General features: G+C 42.8%; 2 protein-coding genes across 4 annotated transcripts in view; one reads left to right on the forward strand and one right to left on the reverse strand.

Moving 5' to 3' along the window:
* The window catches only part of LOC139111866 (fatty acid synthase-like), a 297,920-nt gene that overhangs the window by 28,618 nt on the left and 247,988 nt on the right, over nt 1-21,314 (forward strand). For all 3 annotated transcript variants that reach the window (XM_070672437.1, XM_070672436.1, XM_070672435.1), the window contains exon 2: nt 4,626-4,879. In XM_070672437.1, coding sequence (XP_070528538.1) covers nt 4,626-4,879 — 254 coding nt within the window. The remainder of the gene's footprint in view (nt 1-4,625; nt 4,880-21,314) is intronic.
* Nucleotides 1,282-2,556, reverse strand: LOC139111703 (uncharacterized). The gene is made up of 3 exons (XM_070672176.1): nt 2,367-2,556; nt 1,883-2,118; nt 1,282-1,826 (listed from the first exon to the last, which is right to left on the reverse strand). Exons 1-3 carry the CDS (start codon nt 2,554-2,556, stop codon nt 1,374-1,376), a joined length of 879 nt encoding a protein of 292 aa, XP_070528277.1. The 3' UTR covers nt 1,282-1,373.

Consider the following 21,314-nt stretch of genomic DNA (forward strand, 5'->3'; position numbering starts at 1 on the left):
GTTCCGTTCGCCTCGTAGCAAACATCCGGACTGACCGACTCCTAGTGCAAGCAGACAAACGGGGTAGAGCGCACTCCGTCTCGGTCAGGCACCTTTGACGCTTGCTCAAATAGAAGTCTCCTAACCGAAAGTAATATTCGATCCGTACGACTGGCTCGTGGGGTGAAGCGCACTTCGTCTCCTTCGAGTGATCTCGATCCCGTGTCTACGATCATATTACCGAGGCGATTTTCCTTTCGCACCGTTGCACAAAACCGGGGTAGAGAGATCTCCATCTCGGATGAGTACTCTCGGCTACTGCAACAACGGACAGGTACTTCATCCTAAGCTGTTCCGAAACCGCGTTCGCGTCGCGATCTACGATATATCGCGCCTACCGCGTCCCGCGTCGCGTACGTTGTCAAAGCCACGCCCAGGCTCGCGATCGCGTGTAATATTCGCACGTCTAACCACGCGATCCGTTAGGGCGTTATCTAGGCGGCTGCCGAAAGTGTTGTAACGGTCTGCCTGCCGAAGATCCGCGTATTAATAACCGCCGTATCGATCCGACGCAGAAACGTTACGATTACCGCGATACCGTCACATTATCAATTTCTGTTATTTCATTGTTCTTTTCGACGACGTCTCAGTCACGCGTTCGTCTGATTGTCATTTGCTTAATTGAAGAAACAACCAATTAATTGTTCACTTAGTCTCGATACATTTATGGACCTAATAATTCTATCTCGAATCCTGTTATCCCGGCGAGCACATTCGGACACCCACCGCTGGCCCGATATTCGAGGCCCCGAGAATTACGGTCGTTTCAACATACAGGGTGTTTGAAATAAGGTTTCCTTCCCGGAAACTGTAAATAGATATGGAAAATACAAATCAAAAAGTTAAATACCATTTTGTGAAATTCGTAAGCGTTACCGAGTAAAAAATTATTTAATTTTGACGAATTAGCGCGGAGCATGTAATGAGTCGGACGCGGCAGGTGAGAGCGGGTGGGCCTTAGTGAGAGAACCAGGGATTAACGCCGCGCGACATGTGTAGGGTGGGGTGGGAGGTCAACGCGTGGTGTGATAAAAAACTGCGCGCGTTATGAAAAATACTAATATATTATTCAGCGGTAATTTATTGTTTATAAACAAACAACCTTTCGAGGGCTTGCGTCTGAGAATGCGTTTCACCTAACATTTAGTATGGTCGTTTCTGCTTATTATTTTTTCAACAATTAATATAAAATATCTGATTATCGCGAACGTTTTTAACACTTTTCCAATGTTAGGAAAATGATGCGCTATCATTTCCTCACCACCTTGCGGTAGATAGCATAGTGCGTGTTTTTTTTAGTGGTATCCCCGGTAGGCCTAATCCACTTGTTGTACTTAATGCAAAAGTTGTTCAAAGTGACCTCCTCTCTGTCGTATGCAGAATTCGGCTCTTCGAACAACATCGCGTGATGCACATAGCACTGTATCTGGCGAAACGGTTCCAAAGGCCGCAATAATAGATTCACGTACCTCATTTGCGGTACCATTTCGCTGAGTGTCAATTAAACTTTTGATGTACCCCCATAAAAAAAAGTCGCAAACCGTTAAATCTGGGCTTCGTGCTGGCCACGCTATTGGTCCTCCGCGTCCTATCCACTTCTCCGGGAATCTCAAATTTAATTCCTCTCGCACTGCTCGACAGGAATGTGCTGGTGCTCCATCGTGCTGAAATATTATGTTTCTTCTTGTTTTGAGCGGCACATTTTCGAGAAGAACTGGTAAACTTGTCCGAATAAAATTTCGATACTCTAGCCCTGTCAATCTTGCCGGCAAAAAATACGGACCAATCTAAAAATATTTTAATTACGTTAACAAAATAATCTTTTTTTTTTATTTATACTTACTATTTGATTTCCAAGTATTCCTGCCCATACGTTTATGGAATAACGATACTGGAAACTCCCTTCTCTAATTAATTTTGGATTGTGATCCGCCCAATATAAGGTATTCCGCGAATTAAAAATGCCGTTTTGTGTAAACAACGCCTCATCCGACCATAAAATATTGTCCGGAAACGTTGTATTTTGACGACATTGTGCGAGAAAACCTTCATAAATTATGATAATAATTATTATGCTTTAAAAAACTGTTAATATGGAAAGTTAATAAAAATACCTTGACAGAAGTGCATCCGTGGTTCATAGTCTCGTGGTAACAGTTGCTGTACACGCTGATAATGATATGGATATATCGAATTATACCGCAATGTTCGATGCACTTCATATGTTGTTAAATTCAATTCGCGCGCTGAGCGACGTATGCTCATTTCTGGGCGATCTTCAAATAAATTTAAAATTTGTTCTTCATTACGTATTCGCCGCCGTGTACTTTCTCGTTGATGGTGCACGAGACAGCCTGTTTCCCGTAGCTCCTTAACGGCATTTAAAATTGTTTTACCACACGGATAACGCGCACGTCCTGGCATACGTTCCGCGTAAATTTGAGCTGCGCGAGTAGCATTTTCACCCGCAAGCCCGTACGCCACTATCATTTCTGTATACTCGCTGGGTTCGTACATCTTCACAATTTTTATTCACTTTTTTATCACTTTGTTTAGCGTGAGCACTTTGTTCAGCACAAGCTAACTAGCGACTGTGAAAGATTTCTTTGGCATTGGTGGAAAACAGAAATGTAAACAAACAGTACGCGCGGAAAACCTGGAGCAATACTGTTTGTTTACATTTCTGTTTTCCACCAATGCCAAAGAAATCTTTCACAGTCGCTAGTGCTTGTGCTGAAAAAGTGTCACGCTAAACAAAGTGATAAAAAGTGAATAAAAATAAGATGTACGAACAAGTATACAGAAATGATGTGGCGTACGGGCTTGCGGGCTCGCGGCTCATTACGGAATATCTGGGACACGCGTTATCCGTGTGGTAAAACAATTTTAAATGCCGTTAAGGAGCTACGGAAACGGCTGTCTTGCACCATCAACGAGCACGGCGGCGAATATAATGAAGAACAAATTTTAAATTTATTTGAAGATCGCCCAGAAATGAGCCGTCGCTCAGCGCGCGTGTTTAACAGATGCGTGCGATATAATCGATATATCCATATCATTATCAGCGTGTACTGTTACCACGAGACGAACCACGGGCACATATTTTATTAACTTTCCATATTAACAGTTTTTAAAGCATAATTATTATCATAATTTATGAAGGTTTTCTACAATCAAATTTCCGGATGGTCGGATGAAATTGTTTACAAAAACATTATTTCATTCGCGGAATACCTTATATTGGGCGGATCTAATTAGAGAAGGGAGTTTCCATATCGTTATTCCATAAACGTATGGGCAGGAATACTTGGAAATCAAATAGTGTATAAATAAAAGATTATTTTGTTAACGTAATTAAATGATTGGTCCATTGCCGGCAAGATTGACAGCTAGAGTATCGAGAATTTTATTCGTTCTTCGAAAATGTGCCAAAGAACATAATATTTCAGCACGATGGAGCACCAGCATTCCTGTCGAGCAGTGCGAGAGGTAAATTTGAGATTCCCGGAAAGCGCGGAGGATATTAGCGTGGCCCAGAAGCCCAGTTTTGCGACTTATGGGGGTACATCAAAAGTTTAATTGCTCAAAATGGTACCGCAAAATGAGCGTGAATATTATTGCGGCCAACCGTTTCGCCAGAACATGCTATGTGCATCACGCGATGTTCGAAGAGCCGAATTCTGCATACGACAGAGGAGGAGAATCACTTTGACAACATAACAACAAGTGGATTAGGCCTACCGGGATACCACTACGCACTATGCTATCTACCGCAAGGTGAGTGATAGCGCATCATTTTCCTAACATTGGAAAAATGTTAAAAACGTTCGCGATAATCAGATAATTTTATATTAATTGTTGAAAAAATAAGCAGAAACGACCATACTAAATGTTAGGTGAAACGCATTCTCAGACGCAAGCCTCGAAAGGTTGTTTGTTTATAAACAATAAATTACCGCTGAATAATATATTAGTATTTTTCATAACGCGCGCAGTATCACACCACGCGTTGACTCCTCCCACCCCCACCCTACACATGTCGCGCGGCGTTAATCCCTGGTTCTCTCAAGGCCCACCCTCTCACCTGCCGCGCCCGACTCATTACATGCTCCGCGCTAATTCGTCAAAATTAAATAATTTTTTACTCGGTAACGCTTACGAATTTCACAAAATGGTATTTAACTTTTTGATTTGTATTTTCCATATCTATTTACAGTTTCCGGGAAGGAAACCTTATTTCAAACACTCTGTATATGCGAAATTGTTCGAACTGTGTGATTATTATTAAAAAACTACAAAATGAGTGATATCCATACAAAATTATTTGACTTAAAAAAAGTTTTTTTCTTCTTTACATTAACATGTTATATACCACGTTATATCATATTGGTCTCGAACCTAGGTTTACGATTGCACGGTTCTACATGGGTTTGTAATGTTTAATATATTTTGTTCGTGTATGTCAAAAATTGGTGAAATTATTTTATATCACTATTTTAAAAAAAAAGATAACTTTTTATACAGATTATTTTTTACATCAATATTTTGTACAGATTACTTATAATACATGTTTATTTATTATACAGTTTTTAATATGCCTCATCGAATTGGTACAGTCAACAATATAAATAAGTTTGATGCACAATTCTTCGATTTTTCTACAACCGAAGGTCATTTAATGGATCCAGGACTGAGAATGTTACTGGAACATACTTATGAGGCAATTGTCGACGCTGGTATGAATCCCAAAGAATTACAGGGAACAAGAACAAGTGTTTTAACAGCAATTTCTATACCTGAATCTCGAACGTTCTTTCTTGTAAACTGCGCGAATTCTCAGGTGAGATGTATGGAAATATACAAATATAAACTGTTTTGTTAAGTGTAAATATAACAATAAACTATGCTTTTATTTTTAAGTTCAGAGTTCATATATCTGCGCAGAACCGATTTTCGTTCCAACTACTAGTGTTCCTTCTCTTTAGTCATGTCACTGTGCGCTTACATAAAACCCTTCTTTTTAGTATTTAAAATTAGAAAGATAATACAAAGTTCAATCTTAACTAAATCACAAATAAACGAATAACATTTACAATGTTAATAAGTAAAAAGACCACAAAAGAAATAATAGGTTTTGTGGTACGTTTTGACCTACATGGTAATTTAACTGTATCGTCTTTTTTTATATCTATATCAAGACCATTATTTTTTTGGGCTACCTCTGGGTTTTGTGACTCCTTACTGTTGTAAAGCAATCCCAAATTATAAGAAGTATAAATAATGATACTTTGCATAAAATATCGCAATAATAAAACAAATCATTAAGGTAAAACTGTATCAGAAACCTATTTAGAATAAAAAAAGTCAATATTAATAAAATTAAAAAAAAATAAAAACGGTTGCGAAATCTTATTACTGGAAATACTAAGGTTGCATTGGTCAAGTGACAGAGTTCCGGCAACGCAATCTGTTGACGCTGAACAGTCAGCGATAAAGTGAAATACCTATCAGGTCGTCACCCGGCAAATCAGTCCAAAGTTACTGTTTACAAGTAACGTGAGCTCCATCGCGTGCCGTTCGATAATCTAACAACTTGCGAAAATAAGATGCCACTGAATGCTTGCGTTAAGTGTAATGAAATAACAAAATTATGCAAATAAAAAGAAATATACATATTGGTCTATTTTAATTTATACAAATAACTTTTTTAAAAACTAAAAGAAATACGAAAATTTGTTTTAGATAGACTTATGACGACGTTAAAGGAGAAAGAAGATGATATCATTGGTTTGACTTTGAATAGTCGTTTGAATGTCATTCAAAAATTATTTTATTTATTAAATTGAAATTTCAACTCTTTATTACAAATTTTTATTTTACATTAAAATGCAAGTAACTTTTGTCAGAAAGATTTTTTTGAAAAATGTTATCTTATGTTCTTAAAGTGGGAAACTCACGTATGTGGACATCACGATTTAATTTTTTATGGCATAAATATATAATAAAATAAATTTAGAAATAGAAAGCTAACTCATTGTTCAAAGAATGAAAAATTTTGATTTTATAAATTTCTTCGAGGTTGCTGAGAAACAGGGACATAAATAGAAAAAAATACATAAAATATAAAAACTTACAAAATAATCAACCAAAACGTAAGATACCACAAACATGGCCAGAGGAAACTTCTGTGAAGTTAGCAGGATCATATCAGAAAAATTACTTTAGACCTATCAAAATATTTAGTATTTCTTTTGTACTAATTTGTACCATTAGTAATAATTTTGTACCATGTCTCATAAAAAAAGTGTGGCGCTGCTAGCTTCACGTTAACGTGGAAAGCCCAAACTTAAAAAAAAAATAAAATAAAAATAAATACAGAAATTGAAAAAACTGAGTTTGTACTAAATAGTACCACTTATATAAACTTGTCAAAAGCAATAAATATTTTGTACCTCATGGTATTTGACAAAAAGTCGTGGTCCTGCCAGACTTATCTGTCGTTACCATACTTAAACAATTTGTACCAATTATTTGAAGACAGATACACTCAAAAGTCATTAACCCGTATTCTAAACTCACATTTAGAAGCGCCTTTAAAAGTGAGTGTCACTTTTAGCCTAAATGTGCGCTTTTATTTCAAAAAAGCTAATCTCAACCTACTTTTAAAGCACATTTATATACTGTCGCTAAATGTGCCGCTAAATGTAGCCTGTAGCACATTTTGCGGCACATTTAGCGAACATCTAATATGGCAGCATCCATGCGATTTGACAAATGGGTCCATATCGCGACTTAAGTAATTAGTAGCGACGTTAATTGATTAAACTTATTTAGAAAAAGGATATACACGAAGTTTTTAGGAGTAAATAAAACTCCATGTAATAAAATTAATCGTATTAAAACAATTTTAAAAAATTATTAATTTTGAAAATGCGCGTATATACAGGATGTCCCATACTAAAGTATCGTAATTGCAGGTGTAGATAGAGCTTGTCAAGATAAATAGAAAAGTCCTATACCATTTTGTAAAATTTTCAACCGTTATTGAGAAAAAAATTAATTTGTCTAGTGCAAAAACAACAAGGAAGCTACGCGTGAGTGAGCGCGACAGGCAAGTAGCTAAAAATGATACCGTCGTCTGTCGCGTTCACTTACGCATAGCTTCCTTGTTGCTCTTGCGCTAGACAAATTAATTTTTTTCTCAATAACGGTTGAAAATTTTACAAAATGGTATAGAACATTTCTATTCGTCTTGACAAGCCCGACCTACTACTGCAATTACGATACTTTACTATGGGACACCCTGTATAAAGGTGAGTAAAGTGTTGTGAGTGTATTAAGAACTTGGTATTTAGCACGTGTATCATGATATATAACCAAATAAGTATCATGGAGTTAACTAACAAAGTTGATAACGCCGCATAAGTTTGGGAAGTAAATGCATTACGTGATTATGAATTGCGAGTTTTTCGGGATCGAATAAATCCATTAAAAATTTTTAATGAACGAGAATTTTGACAGAGATACCGGCTATCCAAGGAATGTGTGCGTTATGTGGTAACATTAGTGAAATCTAGGTTAACTCCACTAGCAATTAGGAAAAATGTTATACTACCAACTTTGCTAGTCCTTATCACTCTGCGTTATTATACGAAAGGATGTTATCAAACTGAACTGGGTAAGTTATTTAAATGCATTTTTATTATTTATTACTTTAAATATGTTTTTTAATTAAAATTTTAAACTAAAATATTTTAAATACAGGGAATCTGCATGGAGTATCGCAGCCAACAGTATCCAAAATCGTCGCATCAGTTTCACGAGGTCTGACATGATTATTGCCAGAATTCGTAAAATTCTCACCTTAAATAGAAACCCTCCAGGAAGAATTTTTTAACGTAGCTTGTTTTCCTTCGGTTGTGGGCTGTATTGGTTGCACACATGTATCAATGAAATGCCCCAATTAGGAGCAAGCTGCATTATACATAAACCGGAAGGGTTTCTATTCGTTAAGCATCTAGGTGGTGTACGATGCAGAACGACGAATTTTGGTCGATGGAGAGGCAGTGCTCACGACGCACATATATGGGATTTATGTTGCCTTAAGGAAGAGTTTGAGGTAATCGTATAAACAGTTTATGTTATATTGTGGCCAAAGGCCACTAACAACATGTTTTACCGTTTGACCCCGCGCCGCGACTACCAACCGTCGTTCCGAAATAATCGCGCGGTCCCGAAAAACGGCATTATGTAGCGCGGGCTGACCATCCGCCCGCAGAGTGTAGCACGGGCTGACCACCCGCTCGTTCCGCGCACCGCTACACCGCTCGAAAGAGGGTTCTCTCTTTCTCGAGTTCTTGGGTATATAAGCCGGCTCGAACGCAAGTCCGCACCTCATTCCGATTTGGAGAGCCTTCTAGAAGCCGATCTACCGAGACTTGGGCGCTTCCAAGTTCTTCCTCGGGCTCACCCGGCTTTCGACACCGATACTTGCTAGGCTCGCGCGCCCCCGAGCTGTTCCTCGACCGGGTTCACCTGGCCTTCGACACCGCTCTCTATCCACCTCGGGCGTTCCCGAGCTTTTTTTCTTTAACCGGGCGCACCTGGCTTCAGCCACCGCTCTCGACCCGACTTAGGCGCTCCCAAGCTTCCCTCGTTAACCGGGCTCACTCGGCTCCGGACACCGCGCCCGACACGGCCTGAACGGTCTTACTTGTACACCGACAACAAGATTCACGACCGCGGAGACGTCTACGATCGATACGGCCTGGACGGCCTCTCCCCGTTTCGCTGTATGTTAACGATTAGACACGAGACCACCTAGCATTTGTACGAACAACCAAGTCAGTGCGGCTATTTTACTCTGTACACCCGGGACTTGACGCTCGGTCACACGAACTTGTGCGACACAGCGGGAAACATAACATTTTCCTTGTAAATATCATTCTTTAAAATATTTGTAATAAATTAGTATTCTATTCAATTGCGTCTTGGTTTCTGTCCATACCCCGAATTTCGGCGAGCTTTACCCCGGAGAAATTTACCGTGTTACAATATTATATTAAATTATAAATTAATGTATATTTTTCATTTTTTAGTCAGGCAGAAGGAAAGGTATTTTGCTTAGAGATTCCGGGTACCCATGCAAATTATACCTTCTTACAGCAATATTACAACGAGATCTTTCTGAGAAGCGATACAATTTATCCCATATACGGACCTGGATCATCGTTGAACGCTGCTTTGGAGAGTGGCAGAGCATGTTTCGTGCACTTCGAAATGGAATGCAGATCTTCCTGGATACTGCCAAAGCAGCCATCATAGCGATGGCTGATTTATACAATATCAGAAACAAATTTCGTGATAACAATTCATATGGTAATATTAAAATTTTTTAATAAGTGTAGTTATTTTCTAAAAAGAACGTTATATTTGGCTGTTAGTGCCAGGATAAAACACATATTGTTATTGCGACCAAAACATCGTTGGACATCGCGTATTATTATTCCCGGCAAAAACAACGAGACTCGCGGAAGGGTCGACGACTTGACGAGCGATCGTTAAGATTCGAAACTCTCGTATCGATAGGACGATTGGCCAAAAATAAAAAGTAGAGAAGACGTTGCTGTATAAAAAGACCGGCCCCGTGCGAATCGGGATTCTCTCTCGAAAATAAAGATACGATTGACAGTTTGCTCATAAGAAGATCCAGATTATTTCATCCTTCAAATATATTTCCGCCTGCATAAGTAATTATTAATATTAAAATATATGTATTAAAAAAAATTGTTTATGTTGTAGACGCAGATTCAGATCAGGACGATGACGAAGAAGATGAAATTGACCATGCACCATTAAACTGTGATTTGGAATCACAAGAGCAGCATGGTCACAATCATTTTCATCAGGAATTTGTGCAAGACATTTCTCCTAATTACTAGTGAAATTAACGTAGCTGTCACTAACGACAGCACATAACGCACATATTTCTTGGACAACCGGTATCTCTGTCGAAATTTTCGTTCATTAAAATTTCAAAACAATTTATTCTATCCCGAAAAATTCGCGGTTCGCAATTACATAATGCATGTACTTCCCGAACAAAAATTGTGTTTTAATAAAATAGAATATTAAATTAAAATTATTTTTGTAATTTTTATTATAATTATTAATATAAATTAATATAATACAAATTTGAAAAAAAAATTAATACAACTTAAAATAAAACAAAACTAAAAATAAGAGGAGAAAACGAAAATCTTAACATTTGTAAAAGAGAATTGTACGATTATGGAGGATAAAAGCAGCAACGCCAAAGTTCAAAATTCGAAAAAACAAAAATGAAAGGAATTAGGCGATTTAATGAAAGCAACAAGATCGCCAAGAAGTTGGGAAGAAATACGATCTGCCTACTAGCGTTGGAAAGTGGCAAGAAAGAAAGGAATTTAAAATTGTAAAGGAGAAGTACAAAAGAAAGTTGAACATGAAACATTAGATATGTTTGTTGTAACCCGACCCTGGCAACAGCAAGGCCACGCACGCGAAGGCCGGGTTAACAACCAGCGTCGATCGGATCACCCGATCGCGGAATCCGCTGACCGATCGACGCCTTGCACTTTTTCGCCTAGGCAATGACCGAACGCGGTCACTGTCCTACGCGCCCGGAATCCGCGGACTGTTGCATTTCCGCCTTAGCAACAGTCGCGTATAAAACCCGCGGCCACCGAATGTCCGCGGGTCATTCTGATAACCGAAACGACGGGGTAACGCTGCCCGAAGCCAAGGAACATATCTTAAGGAGAATAAAAAGTCTTCAAAGTGAAAAAACAAGTGTATCTTTATTTACGAGCCCCTCGTGGAATAAGAAGAAGTTCCGGGAGGACGGACCCCTTGCACCGTCCGGGTGCAACAATTTGGTGGCAACGGTGGGATCCGCCCCCCGGAGAGGCACCGCTTCGGCGACGTCTAATTATCCCGACGGGCCATATAGAAGATCTCTGAAACATAAAACAAAAGTAAGAAGTCGGACTCATCCTACTCGGAAGAAGAGGACTAGGACAGCGCAAGCAGCCGCTCTGCCGATATCGCACGCACTCGACACCGGAGAAGCCAAACAGCTGGGAGATAAGCCGAGGTAGCAGCAGCCCGGTCGCAGCCACGCAAAGGAACGGACAGCCGTGGACAAGGACCGGAAGGGAAAGGCAACGAACAAACCCGGAAGCAGAGACTGCGCCATGCGACACCTTGCGTTAGTGTAAGTCCGAAATATAATTCTATTGTAAACTTTAACCCGACTAGTCGATGTCGGACGAAGATTCCGTTTTGCGAAATCAAGTAGCCAACGAATCTTGGCTACATAGCGAATCAGGCCATCGGGCACGGCGACCACCCCCTGAGAACCCCATAAGCATTGCAACCGCCGCCCTACGCGAAATCCGCGATAACGTGCGTCGGGCATTAAATACAGAGAGCGATAGCGAAAGCTCAGCCGAATTTGATCCGCGCGAAGAAACCGAACCGTGCGACGAAACCGACCTAAATTTAGCACAACCTACCGACGAAACGCAAAAAAGCGACCGGAAGAGGCTATTAGAAGAAACGGGTAGCGATATCAGCGACGTATCGCAACGCGGCGAATTCTCTCTTACCTCATACGACAGTAGCATATTTGATCCCGCGGAAATAGTAGACGAGTTAGAAATGCGACGACGCGGCCGAAACTCTACCCGCGATAATCAAGGGACCTCCTCAAGGCTCTATGAAAATCAGCCGCTTGAAACGAACCTCGGCGAACAAATTTTTATGGTAACAGACCAAGGCGATCGCGACGGAACGAGCGAGTCAAGGGAGGAAGCTGCCGGCGGCACCCCTGTGACAACCGCCGACACGGTAATAAAGCGGCCCAGGCCCGAACCCCCTTCTCCGATTTCGCGGAGGCGCTCACCGGTACCCCATAGCGATACGTTAAGTACGATCTTGGATGCCATACAAGAGATAAACAGACGCCTAGATCGGGTAGAAGTCGAGATAAGTACGCTGCGAGAACCGCTCCACTCCACACGGACATCGGAGCCGGCAGCCGCACGACGAGAACCGCTGACTCAGGACCGCGATGACGTACGATTCTCTCTAGACAACCCCCGGCAATACCTGTCGATGAAGCATGCCCTCGAAACGATCCCTTCCTTCGACGGAAACGAGACGCACGCCAAAAAATTTATTAAAGCATGCGAATACGTCGCGAGGAAAATAGACCCGGCGGACGAAAGTGAATTATTAGCCGCGATACTTTACACGAAACTGACTGGACGCGCGCTGTCGCGTTTCGAGACTAGGAAAGTCGTCGGATTCTCACAATTCCTAAGCGAAATAGAAGAAGCATACGTGCAACGACGGGGCACCTCGTACTTGCAAATTGACTTCAACAATCTGCGGCAACGACATGGGGAAAGCGCGCAAGCTTTTGGATTCCGAGCCGACTCCCTCGCGACCGAACTATACGACGCCTTAAGCGAAAATCCGAAATATTCGGATGACGAGAAACGCGGCATTTGGAATTCCGTACAGGAGCAAGTGTTACAAAATTACCAGGCCGGACTCCTTCCGTACACGCAAATGATCGTCCGTTCACGGAATTATACCACCCTACAACAGGCCATCGCGGGGGCGGCCATGGAGGAGAGACAACGCGGTATACCGACGCGATCCTTCCTGGACCGAGACCCGCCGCCGCGACGCCCCCCGCCAGCTTGTCAAAAATGCGGGAAGCAAGGACACGCGGGATTCGCGTGTCGCTCGAGCCGGTACGCGCAACGTTTCCCGTTACCGCGAGCCGATCATCCGCCGCGTGTGCATACCACAACGAAACATTGCACCTATTGCAACATACCCGGGCACACGCGCGAGGAATGCCGACGCCTGAAACGCGAGACGGGACCCCGTGAAAACATTAGACGCGACTCCCGACCGCACCCCCGCCGAGGAGGGCCCCTACAGTCAACACCGCGCATTGCCAAGAGAGAGAAACAAATACGGATATGATAGGGAGCGGCCCCGGAACCGCTGCCCCGCCGCGCCAGCAGGAGACCCGACTCGCGAGAGATTACCAAATAGCGCACCTGGCAGAAGATACGCGGAGCCGACAGCTCGATCTCGTCACTTTACCGATCCTTCAAGCAAAGAACGGAAAGGCTACTTTCCTCGTCGACTCAGGCGCCGCGGTTACACTGATAAAGGTGGGAAACTGAAGGGTACCACCCCATTTTCTCCGGCTCGACCGCTTTAACAGGAGTAACGGGACATAAAGCGAAAACCCTCGGGAAATGTAACGCCACGATCCGCCTCAAAACCACCTTCGTGCACCACGACATGCACGTCGTGCCGGACGATTTCCCCATCGATTACGAGGGAATTCTCGGCATGGATTTTTTAAAGACTCAGCGGACCATGTATGACGTAGAGAACGGCCGCTTAAGTATAAACCGCGTTACTTTCCCGCTCCATCCGTACGCTCGCATCATGTTACCGCCGCGCAGTGAGACCATCGTACGGGCGATTACTAACGAAAACCGGGTGGGTATAATTTACGCACACGAGCCCGCACCCGGGATCCTGATCGGGAATTGTCTAGTCGAACCGATAGACAACGCGTGCCCGGTCAGCGTAGTTAATACGACCGAAAAACCTGTAGTTTTCCCGACGCCACGACTGGTCGTTCACCACACGGAATTTGCTGACTCGGCACCGGTACTCGCGTTACGCGACACGCCAAGCGACGGCAAGGTACAGACACGGATAAAAGCATTACATGAACAGCTGCGGATATCACATTTAAATAGGGAAGAGGAAGACAAGCTGCGGCAAATCTGTGCAGACTTTTGCGATACATTCTACCTCGCTGGCGATACTCTCTCTCACACTTCCGCGGTAGCGCACGAAATAAATAACGACGCGGGAATAAAGCCTATAAACTGCCGACCCTACCGGTTGCCGGAGCGCCATAAAGAAGAAGTAAATCGACAGATAGCTAAAATGATGAACGAGGGAATTATCCGCGAAAGCACGAGCCAGTGGAACGCGCCCATACTCGTGGTACCGAAGCGAGCCGACGCGTCAGGTAACCCGAAACTCCGGATAGTTGTTGATTTCCGGAAATTAAACGACGCCACTGTAGGAGATTCGTTCCCTATACCAAACATCACGGACATCCTAGACCAACTGGGAAACGCGAAATATTTTACAACGTTAGATCTCGCGTCGGGTTATCACCAAATTCCTATGCACGAGGAGCACAAAAAGAAAACCGCGTTTTCAACGGCACTGGGGCATTACGAGTTTAATCGAATGCCGTTCGGGTTAAAAAATGCGCCAGCTACTTTCCAACGACTCATGAACTCGGTACTATCGGGCCTACAGGGGATAAAATGTCTAGTGTACCTCGACGATATAGTAATTTACGGAGCCTCGTTGGACGAACACAACAAGCGACTCGTGGAGGTGTTAAAAAGATTGCGTCAACATAATCTGAAACTTCAACCTGAGAAGTGCGAGTTCCTCAGGAAAGAAGTTTTATATTTAGGGCATATAATAACAGAAGGAGGAATACGACCCGACCCATCTAAACTAACTGCAATACAACAATTCCCGACGCCAAAACGAGTACGCGACGTACAATCATTCATAGGGCTAGCGGGATATTATCGAAAGTTCATCGAAAATTTTTCGAAAACCGCAAAACCTTTAACCGCGCTTACGCGAAAAGACAGCGTTTTCAAATGGGAAATAGAGCAACAACAAGCTTTTGAAATATTGAAGGAAAAACTAACCACCGCCCCTGTGCTAAGCTATCCGAATTTCGAAAAAATTTTCCTGATTACCACCGACGCCTCGGACTACGCAATCGGGGCTATTCTGTCACAAGGAGAAATAGGAGAAGACCGCCCTATCGCATACGCTAGCAGAATACTGAATAAAGCAGAGAAGAATTACAGCACGACAGAGAAGGAGCTACTAGCAATAGTCTGGGCTGTAAAACATTTTCGCCCGTACATTTATGGCACGCGCTTTACTATAATCACGGACCATAAACCACTCGTGTGGTTATTTAATGTTAACGATCCGGGATCACGATTAATCAGGTGGAGACTAAAATTAGAAGAATACACATATGACATCGTGCATAAGTCGGGCAAGCAAAATACAAACGCGGATGCGCTCAGCAGAAACCCGCCGGAGGAGTTTATCGGAGTCAGCACAAACGAGACCGGCGAAGAACAGAAGTACAGCGAGGAAGAAAAAATTAAAATACTCCGAGAATATCATGACTCCCCCCTGGGAGGACACCAGGGAGTAAATCGCACGATAAATAGGATCAAATTACGCCATAATTGGCCCGGAATGAACAAAGATATCGAGAAATATATCCAGAAATGCGTAAATTGCCAAAAGAACAAATTAAGCCGAAAAACGAAAATGCCGCTGATATTAACGGACACGCCAGGGAAACCCTTTGAGAAATGCGCCCTGGACATCGTGGGACCGCTACCGATAACGACCGCCGGAAATAAATACGTGCTGACATTTCAAGATCTCCTAACTAAGTTCAGCAAGGCTATCGCGTTACCAAACCAAGAAGCGGCTACCGTGGCTAAGGCGTTCGCGACAAAGATAATTCTCGAGCACGGCATACCTGAGAATATTCTCACGGATCAAGGGACCAACTTCCTAAGCGAAATTTTCAAACAAACCTGTAAACTATTGAAAATAAACAAAATTCAAACTACCGCCTACCACCCTGAAACAAACGGAGCGCTAGAGAGATCGCACAGAACCCTAGCGGAATACTTGCGACACTATCTAAATGAGGAGCAAACCGATTGGGATGAGTGGCTACCCTACGCGATGTTCACGTATAACACCACGCCCCACACAACCACGGGATTCACCCCTTTCGAACTCGTGTACGGGCACCAGGCAATACTACCTACGGCACTGACCACGGTGCCCAAACTAACATATTCGTACGAAAATTACGCGCAAGAATTACGCGAACGATTGCGCGCGGCTAACCGGATAGCTAGAGAAAACGCTAGAATAAAGAAAGAAAAAACAAAAATTACATTTGATCAAAAAACAAATCCGCGCGCGTTCAAAGTAGGCGACCACGTGCTGCTGCACGACGAAACGGTACGTAGGGGGCGATCGAAGAAATTAGACGCTAAATGGGTAGGACCGTATATAATAATCGAACGGAACGGCGACGTCAACTATACAATAAGAAAGGGCCGAAAAACAACGCGAGTACACGCGAACCGACTAAAAGCCTTTATAGACCATTAGTAAGACGGCGAGAGATCACGCGCAGCGAGGCGGACAGGAGTAAATAAGCAATAGGGATAAGGAATAAACAGCAGGGGGACCAGTGGCAGAGGCAATCGACACCAGCCTCAGGACTCAAAGAGGCTGGGTTCAAGCCAAAGGACGGACAAAGCATAGAAAAATAACACTACTCACGATTGCTGAGGGGCCAGACGACCCGGCCAGTGGACGTCGCCCGGACCCGGAGGTCCACGTCGTAGCGACGTTCCCACACCGATATTAAGCGAAAATCATCCCTCGGCGGCGGGGGCGGTGTCGGCGTCCGTGGGGTGCAGCACGGCTCACACATCCTGGGTTCAAAGTAACCGCTGCACCTCACGCAAAGCTGGTAGCGCGCCCGGTCCAGGAGATGGTCCTGGCACAACACGATGTAACCGGGCGCGCGGCACCGAAAGCACCGCTCCCCCGATGCCAAGGAGGCCTCTCTTGGAAAATCCACTGGAAACGAAGAAATCACAAATAAGCACCCCGTAGATATAAGTACACTTAAGTAATTATAAGGAAATTAGAAGTAAGACACAAAAAAAAAAAAAAAAATAATAAAAAATTTTTTTTTTCCACCCGGAAACAAAAACACGATATTCTTACTTTTTGCTTAACGTCAGAGAATAAAACAAGTACTCAAGAAAACCGTTGTGTACCCGTTGACCACGAGAAGAAGACTGACGGGACGAACATAAAAAATTCACGGGATAGATTAAGGCGACACCGTAATATTACACGAATGAAATAGAATATATGCACTCACCTCAGCGATAGAGTCCTTTTCGCCGGCACAAACGAAACTTCAGACACGTGGGGACACTTCGCGCACTCAAAAAAAAAAAAAAAAAAAGCCAACGCGGCGTCGCGTTATAATAAGACTGAAAGATAATTTACCTTTCAGAATTATTCTCGCCACAGCACACGGTTCAAACGGCGGTACGGAGGGTGAACAGTCACCGCCGTACAAAATCACCAAATTCGAGAACGAACCCGGGCTATACTTCGAGGGCCAGGGACAACTCCAGATAACCGAATCCGTGTGGAAATTCGTAATAATCACCGACACAGAAGCAATCGAAGCACGGTACAAGAATTTACAAAGCTACGTCACTAAAGCAGAGGAATTATGCGAGAATTTCTACAAAGCAAAGGAAGATCAGATAGGCGCAAAGTGTAAGGAGATACTATATACAGCGGCGGCAGAAAACGATAAGCTAACGGTCGCGTTAAACCGACTACGAATAATATACGGAGTGCCAGTACAAAAAAGGGGATTAATAGACATTGTAGGGAAAGTAGGAAAATCGTTGTTCGGATTAATGGACGCGGATGACGAAGAGCAGATAACCGAACAACTCGAAATAATACACTCGCGGCAGGAAGCGCTACAACATGTCGCCAAGACACAAATAAAAATTTTAAACACGACCATAGGGCACATAAAATTAATGGAAGATAAAGTGGAACACCACATACAGGTTTTAGCAAACGCAACGAGCAATATCAGCTGGAGGCTGGACCAGCTGACGCGCAGACTATACGCGATAGATTATCTGTCGGTATTAGAGGCATTAATTAAAAATATGTTAAGCGACGTATACGATGTAACCGATTTTATAACGCACGCAAAAGCGGACATTATAAACCTGCGCATACTACCTTTAGAAAAACTAATAATAGAATTAAGGGAAGCCTCGGGGCACCTAAAAGGAGGAAATCACTTCCCATTTAGAGTAAACGAACAAAGCTGGAATGACATACAGAAATACGCGGACATTAGCGCATATTACAAAAAGAACGCGATAGTAACTATTATAAAATTCCCCATCGTCAAGTATGAGTCGTACGAGGTAATGAGAGTCTCGCCGATACCCGTCATAGAAAAGGAAAATAGATTTAAGGTAATAAATGTAAACAACGAAATTATCGCGTTTGACCGAGATAACGCGAACTATATCTTATTAACCGCGGACGAGTTAAAGAAATGTAAGCGTGGGAACAAAAACTACATATGCATGCAGAGTCATCCGGTTTATCGCGTTAAGGCGAATGCCCCGTGTGAGATACAGGCGCTCACGCGACCCGAGCAGCAACCGACGCAATGCGACATACGACACCTCACGTCGCGTGCCACGTTTTGGATGACTCTAAGCGAGCCGCAGGCTTGGTTATTTTCGACTATAAACACACAGGAGATACACATGCAATGCAAAAACTACCCAAGCAAAATACTACTGATTGAGCGGACGGGAAAATTGAATGTATACGGAGAATGCAAAATCACCACGACCGACATGACGATACGTACGAGAACAGCTTCAAACGAGACAGATATAACTACTCACTTACCGCTGTACAACCTAAGCCTTACACCCGCGAATGCCTTACCGGAAGGTACGAACATGAAAGAGATACAACGCGAAACATTTATAAGAAACCCGGTAGAATTAGATAAGTTAAGCGGCGAGCTCAGTGAGCTGGACAACACAGTGAGTCAGCCCGGAGGTATCACCTCACACGAAATAATCGTGTACACCGCGAGCGCCAGTACCACCGTAAGCGTGGTAGCTATAATTGCGGTAATTGTAATATTAGGTATAAGAAAATATAATAAAAATAAAAAACCCCCTCCGCCTCCTCGCATGCTAAAACCAACCACGGCGACCGCGTCCGTGTAAGACATAAGTTTAGAATAACAAGCGAAACAAGAAAATTAGATTAAGCAACCAAATAATGTAATGGCTTCTGTATACTGCGACCAGAAGAAAATGGCCCTGATAAAACTCTGGCCCTTTTCTTCTCCCCAGGGGGGGAGGGATGTTGTAACCCGACCCTGGCAACAGCAAGGCCACGCACGCGAAGGCCGGGTTAACAACCAGCGTCGATCGGATCACCCGATCGCGGAATCCGCTGACCGATCGACGCCTTGCACTTTTTCGCCTAGGCAATGACCGAACGCGGTCACTGTCCTACGCGCCCGGAATCCGCGGACTGTTGCATTTCCGCCTTAGCAACAGTCGCGTATAAAACCCGCGGCCACCGAATTTCCGCGGGTCATTCTGATAACCGAAACGACGGGGTAACGCTGCCCGAAGCCAAGGAACATATCTTAAGGAGAATAAAAAGTCTTCAAAGTGAAAAAACAAGTGTATCTTTATTTACGAGCCCCTCGTGGAATAAGAAGAAGTTCCGGGAGGACGGACCCCTTGCACCGTCCGGGTGCAACATGTTATACAGGGTGAATCAGAGAAAATGAAAGTACGACTTACCATACGAGACGGGTTACCGACTGCGATTGTAGTTTTCGCTTCGCTCCATAGATTGCGGTGCCGTAGAAGACGATCGCGTGTATCTGCAATTTAAAAAAATTAATTTTATATTATTATTTATTTGTGGGCTTCAGTGGACTTCTACATTACCCTTGAAATGCCACTTTTGGCGCGTTAAGTTTTTTTAAGTGGACTTTCGTCTGTACCATATTGTACCACATTTTACGACCTATTTTGTCAGTATGAAAGCAAAATAGATAAACTGAAGTCATATTGCTTAAGAATACATGCAAATGAAAACTTTCATTAATATGCAATCGAGCGCAACATGTCCACAATTTATCTATTACTTTAGCAAATGCTCAAAGTAAGCCCCTTTCATTCTCTCACAACATATCATCTTTCTCAATATTGCGCTACATCCCCGGCGCAAAATCTGCGGACTAATTGCGCGGCAAGTGCGCACAATCTTGTCTTTAAGATCTTCTACGCTTTTCGGTCACGTAGCATAAATTTCTTGCTTAACGTGATCTTACAAAAAGAAGTCTAGCGGTGTAAGGTCTGGTGAACGCGGCGGCCAGTCGTGAGGGCCATAAAGACCGATCTAGCAATTACCGAATTTTCTTTTCAACAGGGTTCTTGTTTTATGGGCCGTGTGCGCAGGATGGCCATCTTGTTGGAACCACATATTAATACGTGATTCCAAAGGCACACCGTCCAATTGACAAGGTTCTGTCTAAAAAACTTCCGGTATTGCTTGCCATCGATCTTACCATCGATGAAATAAGATCCAACGATGTGGTCTCCAACAATACCCGCCCAAACACTCACAGATCACCAGACTTGTGAATGCGTTGCTGCATCTAGTAAGGATTCTCGGCGGCCCAATAATGTCAATTATGACGGTTAACAGTGCCATTATTATAAAAAATACATTCGTCTGAAAACAGAATGTATTTTACAAAATAATAGTCTTCCTCACTTATACTAAGGAGTCTTCGACAATACCGCAATCTGCGAACGTCATCGTCAATATAAAGTTGTTGAGACATGCATATTTTATAGGGATGGAAGTGACCCGATTTTAAAGCTTTACATACTGTTGCCTGACTCACTTCTAGATCCCGAGCCACGGTTCTCGTATTGATGTTCGGATTATTCCAAACCATCTCTTGTATTTTGTTTGTGTTAATACGCCGTGGTCGGCCTATACAAAATATGAAAATAATGTAATAATATTAACTTATTGTAACAAAATTGTTACAATTAAATTTGTACCTGCTGGTATAATAAGTCGAAATTGACCATGAAATCGTAGCGTTGTCGTCAGAGTTGAAGTCGCCTTTTGAAGAGTTGATAATCCGGCTGTCTTCGCTTCGGGTATCTTTGAGCACAGAGCGGCTTTGTGCGAACTTTCATTACACTAAATGTACACTGACAAGGAAGATTAGGCAACCCGGAAATTAAAAAAAATATGAAACTTTGTGTGCATGTAGAGTAGTTCATCCGTAACACAAAACTATTTTTTGTTTGTGCTAAATTTCACTTTAAAGGGGTGAAACCACCCCTTACAAATAGAAGGGTTATTTGCTTTTTTCGATATAACTCGAAAATTATTTAAGATATCAAAAAAAGTTTTATACA

Source organism: Cardiocondyla obscurior, linkage group LG25, assembly GCF_019399895.1.
Source record: "Cardiocondyla obscurior isolate alpha-2009 linkage group LG25, Cobs3.1, whole genome shotgun sequence".
NCBI lineage: Eukaryota > Metazoa > Arthropoda > Insecta > Hymenoptera > Formicidae > Cardiocondyla > Cardiocondyla obscurior.